At 44.4% G+C, this 17,891-nt stretch overlaps 1 protein-coding gene across 2 annotated transcripts in view; it reads left to right on the top strand.

Moving 5' to 3' along the window:
- Positions 1–17,891, top strand: part of ITGA6 (integrin subunit alpha 6) — a 146,943-nt gene that overhangs the window by 73,795 nt on the left and 55,257 nt on the right. For both annotated transcript variants that reach the window (XM_030210583.1, XM_030210584.1), the window contains exon 6: positions 14,174–14,387. In XM_030210583.1, the coding sequence (XP_030066443.1) occupies positions 14,174–14,387 (214 nt within the window). The remainder of the gene's footprint in view (positions 1–14,173; positions 14,388–17,891) is intronic.

Genomic DNA, 17,891 nt, shown 5'->3' with positions numbered 1-17,891 from the left:
TCCATTCAAGTATATGAAGAAATACATTATTTTGTTATGGTGGAATATTATTATTTCACGGAACAAATACAAAGATGGTATCAATTACTGGTACATTTTCAGAAAAATGCTATTCTAAACTGTTTTGGTTTCAGTACAATTGAATATTTTTTTTCTAGCACTTCATATGATGTTTGTTTCATGTTAAAGCAGTACCTTGCATTTGTGGAGCTTCAGGACAAGGAACATGTTTGACAATATTCCTCAGTTAATATTTGTTTTTCTTGACAAAAAATTCAAATTTCAGCCTCTCTTGTGTAAAATTGCCAACTCGCAAATAATAAAACAAAATGCAGGTCTAATATCTCTAGAAATGTAACCATTTATACCAGTCATGATGAACTCCATTTCGATTGTTTATATTTAATTAATTGTTTCTAAATCCAAGTACAAGATCAGTTACATTTCAGGCAAAATAGGTTATTTCTTGTCCCCAGTGGATTTGCAAAGAGAGGCGTTGTTTAGGGCTCCTTTTATAAAGTGGCGCTACCAGTTCGCATGCACTGAATGCAAAGAAGCTCATGGGAATTGAATAGGCTTCCTTGCATTCAGCGTGCTGCTAATCCGTAGCGCTGTTTTGTAAAAGCAGTCCTTAGTAACGTGCATTAACATTTTAATGCACTTTAGTCCATGTTATGCACTTAGGGCCAAATTCTATAAATGGAGCCTTAAAAATCGGCGCTGAAAAACCATACAGTTATCGCAATTTTATGAACTATGCTTAAAGTTACGAATAGTTTATAGAACATGCTCACTCACTATTCTTGCAACTAAAATTTAGGCGCACTCATTTAGGCCACTTAAAACCAGGCCTAAATAGCTGCGCCTAACTTAGGTGCAGATCAGGTGTATTCTATAATAGTGTGTGTAGTTTTTTTTGAAACGCGTACCAACCCACCCATTCCACACCCATGACCATGCCCCCTTTTCAGCTACGTGCAATAGAATTTATGCACACCACATTGTAGAATACACCTAGAAGGTTGTGCGGGTAAATTCTAATTAAACCAATTAGTGCTGCTAATTGGTTAAGTACCAAATATCAGCGCTGATTATCTTGCTAATCAATTAAGTTGTGCACGCAATTTGTCCATGCACCCAATTTAGCACGCACAAGACGCCCTTTATAGGACTTGGAGGTTAGCCTGCGATTCTATAACTGGCTGCCTCCATATAGGTGCCCCATGGGTGAGCGATAGGACCTTATTCTATAATGGAACTGTGAATATATTATGAGTGGAATCTTAGAACAGCAAAAACAAAACCATGGCAGGATCTGTAGAAAAATGAGGTGATGTCTATGCACAGGGTAATAATCACACCTCTCTCAAGCCCCGGGGTTCATTCTGTCTGCTGACGGTAAGAAAACTATGATGACAGTTCACGCAAATAGAGATTTACTGATGTAACAAAAGCAGCAGCTAAGGCAATAAGGCAAGTAATACGTTTTCAGTAGCAGTTCTGTTATAAAGTGTTATCTTATCACAGCTAATAGATTTTGTCTTGTATAAACCATGATCAAAGTATAAATGTCTGATTCATACTTCCGAGCCTCAAGTAAATGTTCCTAACTAGCTCCAGTGCTAGAAGAGTGATAACAGTCTTTCAACCTTTGGTGACAGGCACAAACACCCCAGAGTCTTGTGTCAGAAAGCAGCAGCTGCTCCTCCTCAGTGAGGCAGTGTTTATTCTTCCTAGACCCCAAGATGGTGAGCAGCATGTGTGAACCCTAGAATAGGGCCACAGAAATGGACACAGACAGGGCCGCTTTTACTAATGGGCAAGGGGCGGGCCCAGCTTAACAAGAGGCCCACATGTAAACATGGCCACTCTAATCTAGCATCTCCCTTCCCCTCTGCCACTGATGACTCTGCCAGTTCTGCCCCTTTTGACATCACTTCCTGTTTCTAAGGGGCAGGGCCAGTAGAGCCAACAGCAGCACAGATTGACAGTGGCTCCATGCTTCTTATTCTGCATTTTATCTATAGGAAGCAAGATCAGTTGTGTTGCTGGACCAGGAGGGATGGGAGGGGGTAGGGCACTGCAAAGGTTTGCTTAGGACCCCATGGGTGATTAATGCCGCAATGCAGCCTTGGAAAGTGAGCGAAGATAAGCAGGAAAATACAATGTCTAATAAAGTCTGGGAGTCTCAGGGGAGTTAAGATGGCAGCTCAGAGACCTGTGGAAGAGAAATAATAAAAATGGCAAAGTGCCAAAAGAACAAGGCAAAATGCAAAAGTTTTCATTTCTTGCAAAATGATTAGTAAGTTTATCAGTTCTGTGTACAATTCATTCCTGAGTTCTGGAAACAGTCTCTGACTGGTTGGACTGAAGCTCATCGACGCTGGCAGGCCTAATCAAACAGGCCCCATCACATGGGAGTCTTGCATGAGGCATCTTTGAAGCAGTACGACAGAGTTCAGCTGAAGAATGCAGCATTTAGTCTTGCTGTTAGGCCTTCAAAGATAAGTTAATTCCAGGGGCCAATTTGAGCCTATAAACAGAAGGGAAACACACTGTCCTTAATTCTTCACACACAGGCAAAATAGCCAAAAACTGCAGTGTTAGAGGTAGAGAGTGACACGGTGACTGCTACCACAGTAATACCATGGTAATCGCAGTAACTCTTGCAATAATGGGGAAAAGTTTTCAAAAATACAATGGTAATGCTGCGGTTACAGTAGAACATTATGCAGTACTGCCGCAGGAACGGGGGCCGAAAGTTCGGTAATCCCATGGTAATGAGGATAAAAGGCTGGCTGACTGGCTGCCCCACCCCAAGCCTTAGTGGGCACAAGGTAGGCCCGATATGCGGCTCTGCATCTCCTCCTCCTCATACCTTGCTGGACTGGTGAGCGTGCAAGTGGGGTGGAGGGTCTGGAAAAATGTTGATGGAGTATAGGTGAGTACAGGGAAGTGGGCAAGAAAAAAATGTGGCTGGTATGTATGTCCAGGGAGTGGGAGGGGGGAGGCTAGAAAAAATATAGGTAGTGTGTGTATGTAGAGAGGGGCTGGAAAAATATGGATGGTGTGAGGTGGGGGAGCCTGGGCCTGGGTCTGGACCTGGAAAAAAAGCTGGATGGAGTGTTTGTGTAGGGGGGAACTGGAAAAAAGATGGCTGGAGTATGGAGGGCTGGAAAAGGTGTATAGAGTGTGGGTGCAGGGAGGGGGCTGAAAAAAAGGTGGATGGAGTGGCCGGGGAGGGGGCTGGAAAAGTGTGGATGAAGTATGTATGTGTATACACAATGGGAATGGGGTGGAGGTCTACATTAAAGTGCATAGGAAACTGCCTTTGGATTTGTGGGTATTTAATGCCTGGGGGAGATGCCAGCCCTTATAATAGGGGGAATTCTGCACACAAAAAAAATGATAAAGTGTGCAGAATTTTCAATATTTTGTGCAGAATTCCCCCTGGTGTAATAGTGTATAGTCTGCTTACAAAACCTGAAGTATCCTAAAAGACTAATGCTTTGCTTAAACAGATTGAAATCATGAACTATTGTACAGTCCTTGCAAGAGTGCTGTCTTACACTTAACTAGACTGTCAGCGAAACCATAGTACAGAACATCACTGTGAAGACTCAGAACTCTTGAATCAAAACTTATTTAATGCAAATCAAACAAAGAAAATATGACTTACAGTTTGTAGTGATGTACAAGAGTCTCTGCCTTGCAGAACTGGGAATCTGTTCTCTACCAGCTCACCCTGTAACCAGGGAAGAAAGGAAATCTCAGCACTGGCTGATGAGTAACGCTGTCAACACTTTAAATGCTGAAAATTTGATTATGTTACAAGGCTTTTTGAAAGGCTTAAAAGCAGTTAGGCACATTGTTAGATTCAGGCCATAACAAGCATACAGCAGACAGATTCCTATTACTCTGTGTGGAGCAGTGTTGCCAGGTGGAAAATTTTTTTCCCACCCAATCCAGCATAAAAACCGCCCAAAACCCGCCCAAACTCAAACCCCGCCCCTGACACCCCCGCCCCCGCGTCATCAACCCCGCCTCCCCCGTCACCGGCCCCGCCCAAAACGTCACTAACCCGCCCAAAAACGTCACTAACCCCGCCCCCCGCAGCCGAAAAAGCCGCCCAAAAAACCGCCCTGAAGCCCAAAAAGCAGCCCAAAAAACCGCAACCCGCCGCGGGCAAAAATTTCCTGCGGCGGGTCGCGGAAAACCGCCCACCTGGCAACACTGGTGTGGAGAGAGAATGTGCAGGCTTCATCCCCTCATACATAGGAAATGTCCCACAAGCAGGGTTGCCAGGTGGAAATTTTTTTTCCAGCCCAATCCAGCCCAAAAAACAGCCCAAAACCCGCCCAAACACAAACCCCGCCCCTGACACCCCACCCCCGCCCCCGCCGTCATCAACCCCGCCCCCGCCGTCATCGGCCCCGCCTCCCCATCATCGGCCCCGCCTCCCACGTCATCGGCCCCGCCTCCCACATCATCAGCCCCGCCTCCCACGTCACTAACCCCGCCCAAAAACGTCACTAACCCCCCCCGCGGCCGAAAAAGCCGCACAAAAAACCGCCCGGAAGCCCAAAAAACAGCCCAAAAAACCGCAACCCGCCGTGGGCAAAAATTTCCCGCGGCGGGTCGCGGAAAACCGCCCAATTGGGCGGTAAAACCGCCCACCTGGCAACACTGCCCACAAGGCATAGGGAACTGGGACATGTGCTCAGGAAAAGCCTATTACAGAGCACTGCAGGAAGACAAATCTTTGTAGTCCAAAGGCACTTCCTGCCTTTCTTAAAGGCACAGGCAATGTAACCTGTTACAGGCAATGCAGTCTGATATAACAATATATTCAACATATACATGTAAAAAATAAACAACCTGCCTCTGACTATGGAGGCAGAACAACTATTTTATTATTATTAGTGTTTCATTATCAGTATTAAATGTTGTTTTTATTTGTCCTTTAAATTAAAATGTTTGTTTGCAATGTCTGTTAGGCCCATAAAATTGCATTAAAAACTTCCTTTCCACTTTGAGCGGGGAGATACGGGGAAGAAAATAAAGACTGCGGGGATGGTGAGGGGACGGAGATGGGATGTGACTGCGGGGGATGAGGTGGGAATGGGAAAAATATTTTCTTTCGGGGAAGGATTAGAGATGAATCTTTGTCCATGCATCAGTATCTAGTCAGAGGTCCATAGTGCTTTGCAGTAGAATCCATGTTAATTTCTTTCTGGCCTCATATACACACAAAAGATGATCATGCTGTTGCCCTACAAAATCTAGGCACCTAGGTTCTATTGTAGAATACTAGCATGACCTGGTTTAAGGGCAACTAATATTTAGGTGCCTGAACATAGATCAGCCATAGAGTTGGCATAAATGTAATGTAATAACAGAATAGCGTCTTCTCACTTTTGCAAGAAGACGCTATTCTGTTACTGCAGAAGCCATTTTATCAGCTTCAGTGTGGCACACTTGATGCCCATACAGGTTTGTTAATGAACAGCAGGACAAATAAGAAGCAGTTACAGTGTTGACAGGACCCCTGATAAAGGTCTGTGCGCTGAAACACGGCCCTTGTTGGGTTTTTTTTTGTCAGCACATCCTGTGTACTATACACTGTGTTTTTTCTAGCAAAAAAGGTGCCGGTACTCAAATGCTAGGTCACCCTTCAGGGGTGGGGTGATCACTGTGGGACCCACCCCACAATAGCCAGGTCCCCTGAAACCAGTCACAGTATCTATGACAAGGCAGAATTGGTGTGTAGAACCTGAGCTCTTTCATTAAACTTTGGGGTCCCTGGGTCAATTTTAGCAGACAATGGAAAAGGTGCCGGTACTCAGTACCCCCAAGTACTCCCTCAAAAAAAGCCCAGGTACTATATTTAAAGAATACACTGTGGATACATCTTGTTTGTATACTCTGTACATTGCATTTGAAGAATAAAATAGAGCCATTGGCCATCCTGGTACTTTTTCATGTGTCTTCCACTCCTCTTTTTTGATTATTGATTGTTTGTGGAAGGTTTGTTTTTCCTTCTTTTTTTGTGATGTCTAGATGCAGCAGGGGAGCATTTGACTTACAGTATTCTGTAAGATACATGTATAAATAGGGCTCTGCGCAGGGCCGGTCTTAGGCAGAGGCGACCGAGGCGGCCGCATAGGGCCCCGCGCCTAAGGGGGCCCCGCGCGGCCCGCCTCAAGTCTGCCTCGCCTGCCCTCCATGTCCAGCGACGCGACTCTCCAGTCCTCGTTACCCTGCTCCCCCTCCCTCCAGCCGTCTGAGCCCTTTCCCCGTCTGAGCCCCCCTTGCCCGACCAGCCAAACGACCCTCGTCTACCACCCGACCCGCCGGCACCTCACCTGACCCAGCATTTTAAAAAAAGCTACAAGCGGCAGCCGGCAGTGCCTCCTCGCGTCTGTGAAAGAAGAAAAGTCGCTTCGTCCATTGGCCGGCCTTCCCTCATGTCCCGCCCTCTGATGTAACTTCCGCAAGGGCGGGACATGAGGGAAGGCCGGCCAATGGACGAAGCGACTTTTCTTCTTTCACAGACGCAAGGAGGCACTGCCGGCTGCCGCTTGTAGCTTTTTTTAAAATGCTGGGTCAGGTGAGGTGCCGCTGGCGGGTCGGGTGGTAGACGAGGGTCGTTTGGCGGGTCGGGGAGGGGGTCTCAGGTGGCTGGAGGGAGGGGGAGCAGGGGAACGAGGAGAGTCACATCGCTGGACATGGGTGGAGGGCAGGGGGCACAGAAGGGTCGCTGGACATGGGGGATAGCAGGGGAGGGGGTCTGGAAATAGGTGGAGGGCAGGGGGCACAGAAGGATCACTGGACATGGGTGGATGGCAGGGGAGTGGGTTTCTGGACATAGGTTGAGGGCAGGGGGCACAGGAGGGTCGCTGGATATGGGTGGATGGCAGGAGAGGGGGCTTCTGGACATAAGTGGAGGGCAGGGGGCACAGGAGGGTCACTGGACATGGGTGGATGGCAGGGGAGGGGGGCTTCTGGACATAGGTGGATGGCAGGGGAGGGCAGGGGGCACAGGAGGGTCACTGGACATGGGTGGATGGCAGGGGAGGGGGTTTCTGGACATAGGTTGAGGGCAGGGGCACAGGAGGGTCGCTGGACATGGGTGGATGGGCAGGGGAGGGGGGCTTCTGGACATAGGTGGATGGCAGGGTAGGGGGTTTCTGGACATGGGTAGATGGCATGGGAGGGGGGTTTCTGGACATAGGTGGATGGCAGGGGAGGGCAGAGGGGAAGGGGGGTTTGCTGGACATAGATGGATGGCAGGGGGGACAGGAGGGTCGCTGGACATGGGTGGATGGAGGAGAGAGAAGAAATGCTGGACATGGATGGAGGCGAGGGAAGAGTGAGGAAGGAGATGAGGTGAGGGAAAAGGGAGAAAAGTGCACATGGATATAGAAAATAGGCAAAAGCTGGATCCACCTTATGCCTCCTCCAGTCAATTCCACGGAGGAGGACCCAGCTTTTACTTACGGATGTAGGGCAAGAAATTAAGAAGAAAGGCGGAAAGTAAAGAAATAAATGGAAAGGAAGCCCTGGAAACGGAGTTAAGAGGACAGATAGCAGCACTATCGGATACTGAGCCAGCATGATCAGAAAAACAAAGTCACCAGACAACAAAGGTAGAAAAAACTATTTTATTCAGGATTTATTAATTGGAATATGTCAGTTTTTGGAAATGTGCATCTGTGATATTTTTCATGTACGTTTCAATTTTTGTAGTATTGCTGCATGCTGAGTCTGACTTCTTGAGGTAACTTTCCATTTCAGTATTTTGCCTTCATGTATTTTTCAGGTGTGATCAAGGAAGGTGCAGTATTCTGCTAGCGTATAGTTTGAATCCCTTTTTGTTTGTTTTTTTTCACTAGGTTGTGCACTGGTGTTTTAGAGCCAGGTGTAATTACAGTTGCCTTTCCACGCCACGCATAAGGTTGTAGCTCGTTCTGTCCTTGGAATTAGTGCTGTTTATGGTTTGTTAAGGTTATGAGTGTATTTTTGCACAAGTTTGTGTATAGTGTTTTGCAGTGGAGAGATTGTGTGTTGGCCTTACTAAGGTGGCACCAAACACCAGAAAGGGTGTAGAGCCTAAATCATGACACACTACCTCTAAAAGGGTGTTTTGTGGCTCTGCATGAGAATTGTGGTATTATGATCCCTTGCTAGCTTCATATTGTTGACGGTCTGCATTTTCCGTATGGCTGGTATATTGGTGTATAAGGTATTAATTGTGACAATTTGTTTTTACTTATTTTTTTTCTGTGTGTTGTCAGACAGTTATGGATGACAGACAGAGTCGGAGTCTTCTTGAGTCAGAGAGCTGTGGTATATATTTTAAAACAATTTTAATACCTTGGTGGTCTATATGATTTTATATTGTACATTATATTTCACACATCACTTTATTTTATTATATATCTTTTCATTTCATTTTTATTTTATTGCATATATGGATTACAGAGTAATAGGGGAATTTGAAAGTACTGAATCTTTTCTTAATATTTTTCCTTTATTCTCCATTGTTATGAGAATTGGAACTGCTAATTGTAGTGGACTTGAACTGAATAATTTCTGGGGAGGGGAGGTTTCATGATAGCATTGTGCTTATTATTTCAATCAGTTTTTTGTACAAGTTTAGCTTCATTTGTCTTTATTTGAAATTTCATAAATAAAAAATGTTCTGAAAATGGAAAAATCTTATCAATGGGGTGGAGGTAGGGGCGGGGCTACATTGGGGGCGGGACTACGGTGGGGCGGGGCTAGGATGGGGCCCCACCAAATTGGTCTGCATAGGGCCCCGCACTTGCTAAGACCGGCCCTGGCTCTGCATATTCCTTCCATGCTCTCCCATGTGTACACCCCCTTGGATAGTTGCATATTTACATATACCAGTATGTCACCTAAGTGCGCACCTATGCATGTCTATGCTAGCATTCTAAATGTTTATGCACGTGGAGGGGCATAATCGAACGGGGTGCCCAAGTTTTCATGAGGGCGTCCTCGCAGGATGGCCCCACGAAGGGGCGGGGAAACTCATATTATCGAAACAAGATGGGCGTCCATCTTTCGTTTCAATAATACGGTCGGGGACGCCCAAATCTCAGCATTTAGGTCGACCTTCCAACTGTGTCGGAAGATGGGCGCCCTTGTCTTTCGAAATAAGACTGATAGTGAGCACACAGATGTTAGTGCCCAGTTTATAGAATTGCCCTTTTAGTTGATAAATCAGCTTTGTTGAAAATAGGGCTTACATAAAACATGCATTATTGTATTAATATAGATTAGTAAATTAAGTATTAAGTTATTTTTCTGCTTGCGGTGGCAGAGGATTAAATGACTTTACCAAGGCACGACAGTGGAAGAAGTGGGATTTCATCATAGGATCACAGTTCATTGCTTCGACTGCCATGCTACTCCTCTACTCCTAGCTCATGGTGAAAGTATTTTCCATCCCCAGAAAATGTCCAATTTAGTGCTCTGAAATGAGCATTAGTATTTTGCTGCTAAGCGTTTTGACTGTCCAATAAGTGACAATTCACATTTACTGCTTATTGAGGGTATACTTTTCTTCACTTTCCTCTTATACCTGTGTATGTAGGTGTTCTGTTTTTGACCACTGTGTCTAATACTGATCCCGATCAGTTTGTGTACAAAACAGAACCTCCAAGTACAAGAATGGAGAAGTCCATTGACGTTGCGACGAATAGCTACCTAGGTTTGTGAAACATAAAATGACTGTGTCATACTACATTCATATCACATTGGCCTGGTCTGTTTCAGTTACTGGGATAGCAAAGCACATATGACAGAATGACCCATTGTAATCTTCAGTTCAAAATTCCTCAAATATGTCATATTGTAAGTCTTGAATATATAACCTAAAGTGAATACATTTTTACAGATTGATATAAACATTGAAATCCAATCTACACCTGAAAATTGTGAAAATTTATCAACTTCAAGCAGCTAGGCATATCCTTAAGATTGCAAGCTAGAAAGATTTATATTAGATTTGGCATTTCTTATAATGCTTTTGTTCTTGTTCATATTTTTTTTTTCTGTCTTTGGTGTGGCAGTTTTTTCTCCTTGGGCATCCAGCTCAATTGGAACTGCCCTAAACATACCATAGCTTTCACTCACAAACACCTGAAAATTTTCCCATATTTATATAACTCCCTCCCAACTCACTTAGGGGTCCTTTTACTAAAGGGTTGCCTCATGGCGGGTGCCGGCGATAGTTCCACCCCTAGTGCGCGCCATTTCCAGTTACCTCTGGGTTAGTGTGGGAGCCCTTAATGCCACCTCAATGGTTGGCGGGAACTGCTTCCCCCCCCCCCCTCCCGAAATGGCCATGTAACAAGTTCAAACTTACCGCACGGCCATTTCTTTTTTTCGGCCTTTTTACCCACGTCGGTAAAAGGGGCCAAATGGCCACTGCCATTAGCACAGGGCCCTTTTTACCACGGCTTAGTAAAAAGGCCCTTTAGCCTTTTCACTGTAGTTTGGGCTGCACACAACAGGACTCCTGATGGACCCCTGTAGTGATAAATTGTAAATCTTTCTATTAGGTGTCACTGTTGCACAATTACTACGCTCTCCCTCCTATGGGCTGTGAATGTTGTTCTACAACATACCTGGCTGGTCTAGAGAGCAGAAGCTTAGTCTTACACATGGAAGTATACACCACTGCCATTGGAAGGCCCCTTAAGTTGTCCATTTCAATTATAATGTTTGTATTTGATAAAGTTAGTAAAGGTAATGTTTTCTTTTTTTTATAAACTGATCTCCAGCCCCAAAGATTGCAGAGATTTCTTCTTGATCCCTAAGCACCATTCTTCCAAAATAGTGGCTGTGCCACTACCCCCCCCCCCCCCCCACCCCCGGCTCAAGCACATCACCAGTGAACCAGACTGCTGAATTGCAGCTTTTCCAGGCTGTCATTATTACAGAGCACTAATAGTAAATAAATATCAGTTGACTGAATGTGAAAAATCAGATGCAGTTCTGCCATAGTTTGTTGCCCAGATACCTGAATTAGACCCGTATTGATTCATTACATGCATGATCGGTCATTGAACATTTCAACTCAAAGCATGTAGCAGTTTCAGGTGATGCATGTTTTTTTTTTTCAATTAAGAGCAAAGATTTAATGGAAATATCCATAGGAGCCAACTTTTGAGAATGGTTGGGGTTGCTAAACCCATCACAAATTGGCCCTCAGGCAAAGTAAAGGCATTTGCTCAATATTTGGTTGGGGGGGGGGGGGGTGGAGGAGCTTAAGCACTTACAGCACCCATAGAGCTGGCACCTATGGAAATATCAGTATGTGTGCTGGGGTTGCTTGAAACCCTGTTTTGAGAAGTGTGTTTCCATATTTTTAAAGATTGATTTTTACAGGAATTGTGGCTCTATGTAAAGAAAATTAACACCGACTCAAATGTATCTTATATTAACTTTGGAGTATTTAGGTTTCCCAGTTACCAATTGATCTCTGATGTATTCATTTTTTAAAATATTTAAATGCTTCATTTCTGGAATGAAATGTTTTTCAACCTTCTCTAGCCTCTGGGTACCTTTTGGCAGCTCTCAAAACCCTGGTCCCTTTGCATTAAGGTGCAGTGGCCGGGAGTTTGAAATCAAAGACTGGACCACCACCACCTTTGGCTGGGTATATATATCGGCACAAATTTTCCCTCCAAGGAATGTATCCACTCACCCTGTCAGGAAGGAAGGCACAACCACTGTTATAGAAGTTGTGGGGTGAGAAAAAGGTCATAACCTTCTTTACACTGGTAAAGCAACTAAAGAATCCCACACTGTCTAACCAGGGGCGTAGCTACGGGGGGCCACAGGGGCCTGGGCCCCTGCAAATTTCATCTGGGCCCCTGCTTTGGCTGGTGGGGGTTCCCAGTACTGTCTCCGGCGCAGCTGTGTTCACTACCTGCCCCTGCTCTTCTTTCTTCTTGCTCCTCTTATGTATGCTGATGCTAAGCCCCCAACCTCGGGCTCTGGCCCCCTCCCACCGTGAGGTCTGGCTATGCCCCTGTTTCCAACAGGCAGAACTTTAGCAATTTCTATACAAATCTTCTCCTAGTTAATCCCCTTTGTTTTCTTCTAAGTTTGTTCTCTACCCTGGTTGTTGGTGTCTCTTCCCTCTCTCCCTATGTAGCACAACATCCACTTATAAGTCAATTCTTTCAAGCCAGATAACTCAAGAATACAGAACTTTGCATAACGTGTCATCAGTTCATGTCTGGTTCATTGCTGCAGAGTGGCTGAAAGCCATTGCCTAAAACTGTGTACCAATCTATATGAATGATTTATCCATTTGATGGAGATATGGAGGCTCATTGTCAAAGCACTGAGACTTACAAAAGTTATATAGGTTACTATTTAACTTTGTAAGTCTATGTGCTTTGAAAATAACCACCTAAATATCTGTATCACTGAAACCTCCATGACAAATTGGCACTTATGCAATCTCAGTAAAGTCAAAGATTGCAGTAATTTGGAAATTGACTTGCCATCTTTAAGAAGCGTATTTTCCCAGAATTTGGAGTGAAACACATTAGAAGGGCAGTGTGTGAAAGCTTGTAATGCCATTTTTCTTGAGCAATAACATATATAAAAGCAACCAACCAACCAAAACTTTGAAAGTTTTTTGGGGTTTCCCCATGAGCATTTCTCTTGTATCCATTAATGCACTTTGTTTTGTAAATACAAAGCTTGTTTTCAAGACCTCCAGTTTGCCTTCAATCTCATTTAGTAGACATGCTCCCCTCCACAGCTGTATGCAGCATGTTCTTTCATAACTTACCTCATTAGCAGCATCAGACATTTTGCATGATTTTAGATGTGAATGCAGTGTTATTCATAAATGAAACCCTTTTTGTGTGTTGCTGTGTGAAATGTGTTTTGTATGCAGTTAACTGTATTTTGCTGTCTGATGTTTGGGCCCTATTTACTAAGGTGCATTAGTGTTTTTAGCACGCCAACCATTTAGGTGCCTATAGGGATATCGTAGGCACACGTACATGGTTAACGCGTGTTAAAAATGTTAACACGCCTGTAACACTGCTTAGTAAATAGGGCTCTTTATTCTTTCCATTACGTCTGGATAACTTTCCTCACTACATCTAGTTAATGTGATAGGTAGGACAAAAGCATTAAGTGAGATTTTTGAAGACTCACCAATAATGCATCATTGTAATCAACATAATGAACATCTAAGTATTGAGTGTTTCTGGTTTTGGAAGGCAACAACTTGCTTTTTAGAAACATTGGTTAATGCAAAAACTTGCTTATAATGTCTTAGTAAGCACATAGATGAAAATGTGCGGCTAAGTGTCCAAGTGAGTAAGTGCTTCTCTGCTTGGTTGTGAAGAGTATTTTGGAAGTAGAGAATTGTGTATAAGTTTGATAACCAGATTTACATGCAAAGTCTCTATATTGAGCAAATATCCTTAATGGGATAGACCGATGGTCCATCTAGCCCAGTATCCTGCTTCCAACATTGGCCAATCCAGGTCACAAGTACCTGGCAGAATCCTAAATAGTAGTAAGAATCATGCTACTAATCCCAGGGACAAGCAGTAGCTTTCCCCATGTCTGTCTCAATAGCAGACTATGGACTTTTCCTCCAAGAACTTGTCCAAACCTTTTTTAAACCCAGATATGCAAACCTCTGTTACCACATTCTCTGGCAATGAGTTCTAGAGCTTAACTGTTAGTCCAAGAGTGGAGCAGCTTGCCTGGAGCTCGCTTTCCTACATCCTTTTTGTATTCTGCTGGTCTAGGAGATAGTTAAATCCCCCATTTGGAAGTTGGGTTTAGGGATCAATAAAATGAATACCTCCGTTTCATTTAGGTTCCTCATTTGTTTTATCAGTTTAAAATGTAATTGTGCAAATCTAAAGATGTGTCTTTCCTTGAAATTTTTGTGGAGCCATTCTCCCTGCTTAGATGCTCAATGTGGAAACTTCTTATGGAAAAACTCAATCACAAATTTTTGGTTACAGGGCTCTGTTTGTATAGCATGGTGTATTAAATAGAATGACCAGTTCCCATGCAGAATATGTAACTTCTTTAATGCAAGGATAGTGTAAGCTCAATGGGGGATTGTTAAGATTCATGTGCTGTGTTTTTGTAGGGTTTTCCTTGGACACCGGTACAGGTATTACCTCATTGAAGGAGATGACGTTTGTTGCTGGAGCACCGAGAGCCAACCACAGTGGTGCAGTGCTTCTGCTGAAGAAAGACGCAAAAAGTCGAAACACTCTCTCACCTGAGTATATAATTGAAGGCGAGGGACTGGCTTCCTCTTTTGGATATGATGTGGCTGTAGTAGACTTAAACAGTGATGGGTGAGAGCTTTTACAATGGATATTATAAATCTGTGTCATGCACAGCCCTTGTGTTTTATTCATATGAAGATCTAATATATGTTTAAATGTACACTATGGGATAGATTCTATATATGGTGCCAAAACGATTGGTGCTGAAAAAGCACTATTCTATAAGCCGAGCTTAAAGTTAGGCACAATTTGTAGAATAGCGCTAACGTCCAGGTATCACGCCTAACTTTAGGCGTAGCCATTTGCACCAGCTGAAACATGATGCAAATGTATTCGCCTACATTAGGTGCATATCCACATTATTGTATAACATGCGCGTTAATTTTAGGAACACCCCTGTTACACCTGTGCCCCCTCCCATTTCCGTGCCCTATTTTTCAGATTGCATGTAAATGCCAATTAAATCTAATTAGTGCCAATAATTGCTTGTTGAAAAGCCAGTTAGCACTGATTGGCTCATTATTCAATTAACTTGTGCACGTTACTTATGCACATGTCCAAATTTGTGCTGCAATTTTTTGCAAAGAATTAGGAATATTAGCCTTTAAAATAAATCTAATTTATCTGGTAGGTAAACAGGGTGTCCTGTCTGAGGAGAAATTATAGTGTAGGGAATTCTTGCTAACTGATGGTATTTAAAAATGTAGGGCCTGATATTTAGCTGGTGGTGATCAGTGTTTTGCTGACCGCTGCCAGTGTTAAAACCGGAAATTCAAAGCTAGACCATATCCAGGCACTGGCATTGAATTTCTGGGTTTCTGGAGCTGGTTAACACATAGCCACTTAAGTACAATATTCAGCACTTAACAGGCTATGGGTTCCCGCATAAAGATAGGACTGACTTTTATACAGTCCTTTTTATGCAGTTAACCTGGCCAGTTAAGTGCCAAATATTGGTATTTAACTGGCCAAGTGTCGATTCTGCCCTGGAATGCCCCCAGAATAGCGGGTTTTCAGTTTGACGCGAACTGGTTATTTTCAGCGTGCCTAACTGGTTAAGTGCCATGGAAAATTAGTGGTTAGCCCCGAACAGGTGATCTAACTGGCCAGGAGCTGTTTCTGGCTAGTTAAATCGCTTTGAATATTGACCTTGCAAGATTTTGTGACTATGATGATTCCTTCAGAAGGTGTACAGCATGCAAAGCTGAAATTTCATATACTTCACAAGGAATTTTAGTCTTTTGATATGAAAGATCATTTGTCACACATTTCAGAAAGTAGGTAGGGACTGGCATGTTAGCCCTGCTTAATAAACTTTCCTGTCACTATTCAGCCAGCAGTGGTCAGTTGTGTTTTTAAAACTCTGACTGCCGTGGGCAGAAATTAGGCCCTGATATTACTACTACTACTACTTAACATTTCTAAAGCGCTACTAGGGTTACGCAGCGCTGTACAATTTAACATGGAAGGACAGTCCCTGCTCAAGGAGCTTACAATCTAAAAAGACAGGTGTACAATCTAAAGACAAGTGTACAGTCCGTCTGGTAGGTGATACTATATTTCATGAGAGGTTAGGTGCCGAACGCAGCATTGAAGAGGTGAGTTTTAAGCAGAGATTTGAAAATGGGTAGGGAGGGAGCTTGGCGTAGGGGTTGAGGAAGATTGTTCCAGGCAAAGGGTGAGGCAAGGCAGAATGAGTGGAGCCTGGAGTTGGCAGTGGTGGAGAAGGGAACTGACAGGAGGGATTTGTCCTGTGAGCGGAGGTTACGGGCGGGGACATAGGGGGAGATGAGGGTAGAGAGGTAGTGAGGAGCCGCAGACCGGGTGCATTTGTAGGTAAGGAGGAGAAGCTTGAATTGTATGCGGTATCTGATCGGAAGCCAGTGAAGTGATTTGAGGAGAGGGGTGATGTGAGTATATCGGTTCTGGCGGAATATAAGACGTGCGGCAGCGTTCTGAACGGATTGAAGGGGGGATAGATGGCTACGTGGGAGGCCGGTGAGGAGTAGGTTGCAGTAGTCAAGGCGAGAGGTAATGAGAGCATATTCAGTGCTGAACAGTGTCTGGGTATCAGCACTGATTATTGGGCAATGACCAGCCAAGAGTGTGTTGCTTTTTAACTATGCAGGTTGCAGCTGATATTTAGCCAGTGGCTGCATAAGGAGATGTACCTCTGATCCCCACCCCTACCCCCTTCCTCCGATTCCTGAAATCCCAAAGATCTAAATCCCACCAATTCTACTCCATAGTGGAAGTCCCACCCATACCCTGCTCCTCCCTGACTTCTCCCCCAGTCTTCTCCACCAGATTCCTGGTGTCTAGTGAAATGAAGCTGGAGCAGTCCTTTTTCTGAGCCTGCTCCTTTGGCTCCAGCTCTGAAAATGGCAGTACCCCTAGTGAGAGACTATCACTTGGGGTGCCGTCATTTTCAGAACCAGAGTCGATGGGCCAGGACTGGAAAGGGGACTGCTCCAGCCTTGTCCCACTTGACACTGGGGGATCTCCGCTGGGTAAGCCCCAGGGGGGAAGAGGGGTTATGGAGAAGTCATTGGGGGGGGGGGGGGGGGGGGGTTGGGGATGTGGGCAGGGCTTCCACTATGGAATGGAATCAGGGGGTTCAGATCCAGGGGTGGGTTTGGAGATCAGAGTGGGGGATGCTAAGGACATCAGGGGGATCAAAACCATCATTGAGTGGGGGCAATTGGAACTGGAGGGGGTTTGCTGATGCATGTGTGGAGGGATCAGGAGTACCGAGAAAGAGGAGGGGGGCAATCAATTTAGGAACCTGGAAGTTATGCAGGTGATGGCACCTGCATAGCTAAGCGGGCATGATTAGGACTGCTTTGAGTTCAAATGTCTTTATTATTCTAACACAAAATGAACACTCAATAATAACTGTGATGTGTCAACAAAGCATCTCACCAGTCACATCCCTGACATATAATTGTCCAACAATTCCCACTTACGTCGCTTAAGTTTATCCAAAAAGCTTCTGTCCTCTGCCTCCTCATGTTTTTGGTACAAACAGTGTTCCAGCATTGAGTCTTGGAATTAGCACTGCTTCTTGTGCGGTCCTATATAGCCTGCTTAGCGATGCCTGCACTGAATGTTGTTGGCAGCTGCATAAATGTTGGCTCCTCCGACTTTGTCCCAGTAATGCCTCTCTCCTGCCCAGTTCCAAGATGACTGGTTAGTGCCTGTGTTCAGCGGCACTGCCCACTTTGGTGCTGCTGATTATCAGTGGCTGGCCTGTTGAGCACAAGTTAAGCGGCCAGGAGCCTCTCCTGCCTGCTTAAATCACTTTGAATATTGTGCCCTTTAAAAATAGTTTTGCTTTTGGTAAGCTACTACCTACATTCTTTTTTTGCTTTCCAAAATCTACTTTGGGCAAAATAGCTATATCTTTTATATTCCATTCAGAACACACAGTTTTTCCTCTTGTTTCAGCAAACAAAATACCTCTTCTTAAAAGCAGTAATATTCCCCTGCCCTGAATATGGGTGTCCTTGGCATGTCCAGGATAATGTAAAACTCATTTGTTACTTGTGGTAAATTCAATAGTGTTCAGTATGT

The sequence above is a fragment of the Microcaecilia unicolor genome, chromosome 7, assembly GCF_901765095.1.
Source record: "Microcaecilia unicolor chromosome 7, aMicUni1.1, whole genome shotgun sequence".
In the NCBI taxonomy this organism is placed as follows: Eukaryota; Metazoa; Chordata; class Amphibia; order Gymnophiona; family Siphonopidae; genus Microcaecilia; species Microcaecilia unicolor.
Note: the sequence above shows the minus strand (reverse complement) of the source record. Positions and strands in the feature narration are given on the sequence as shown.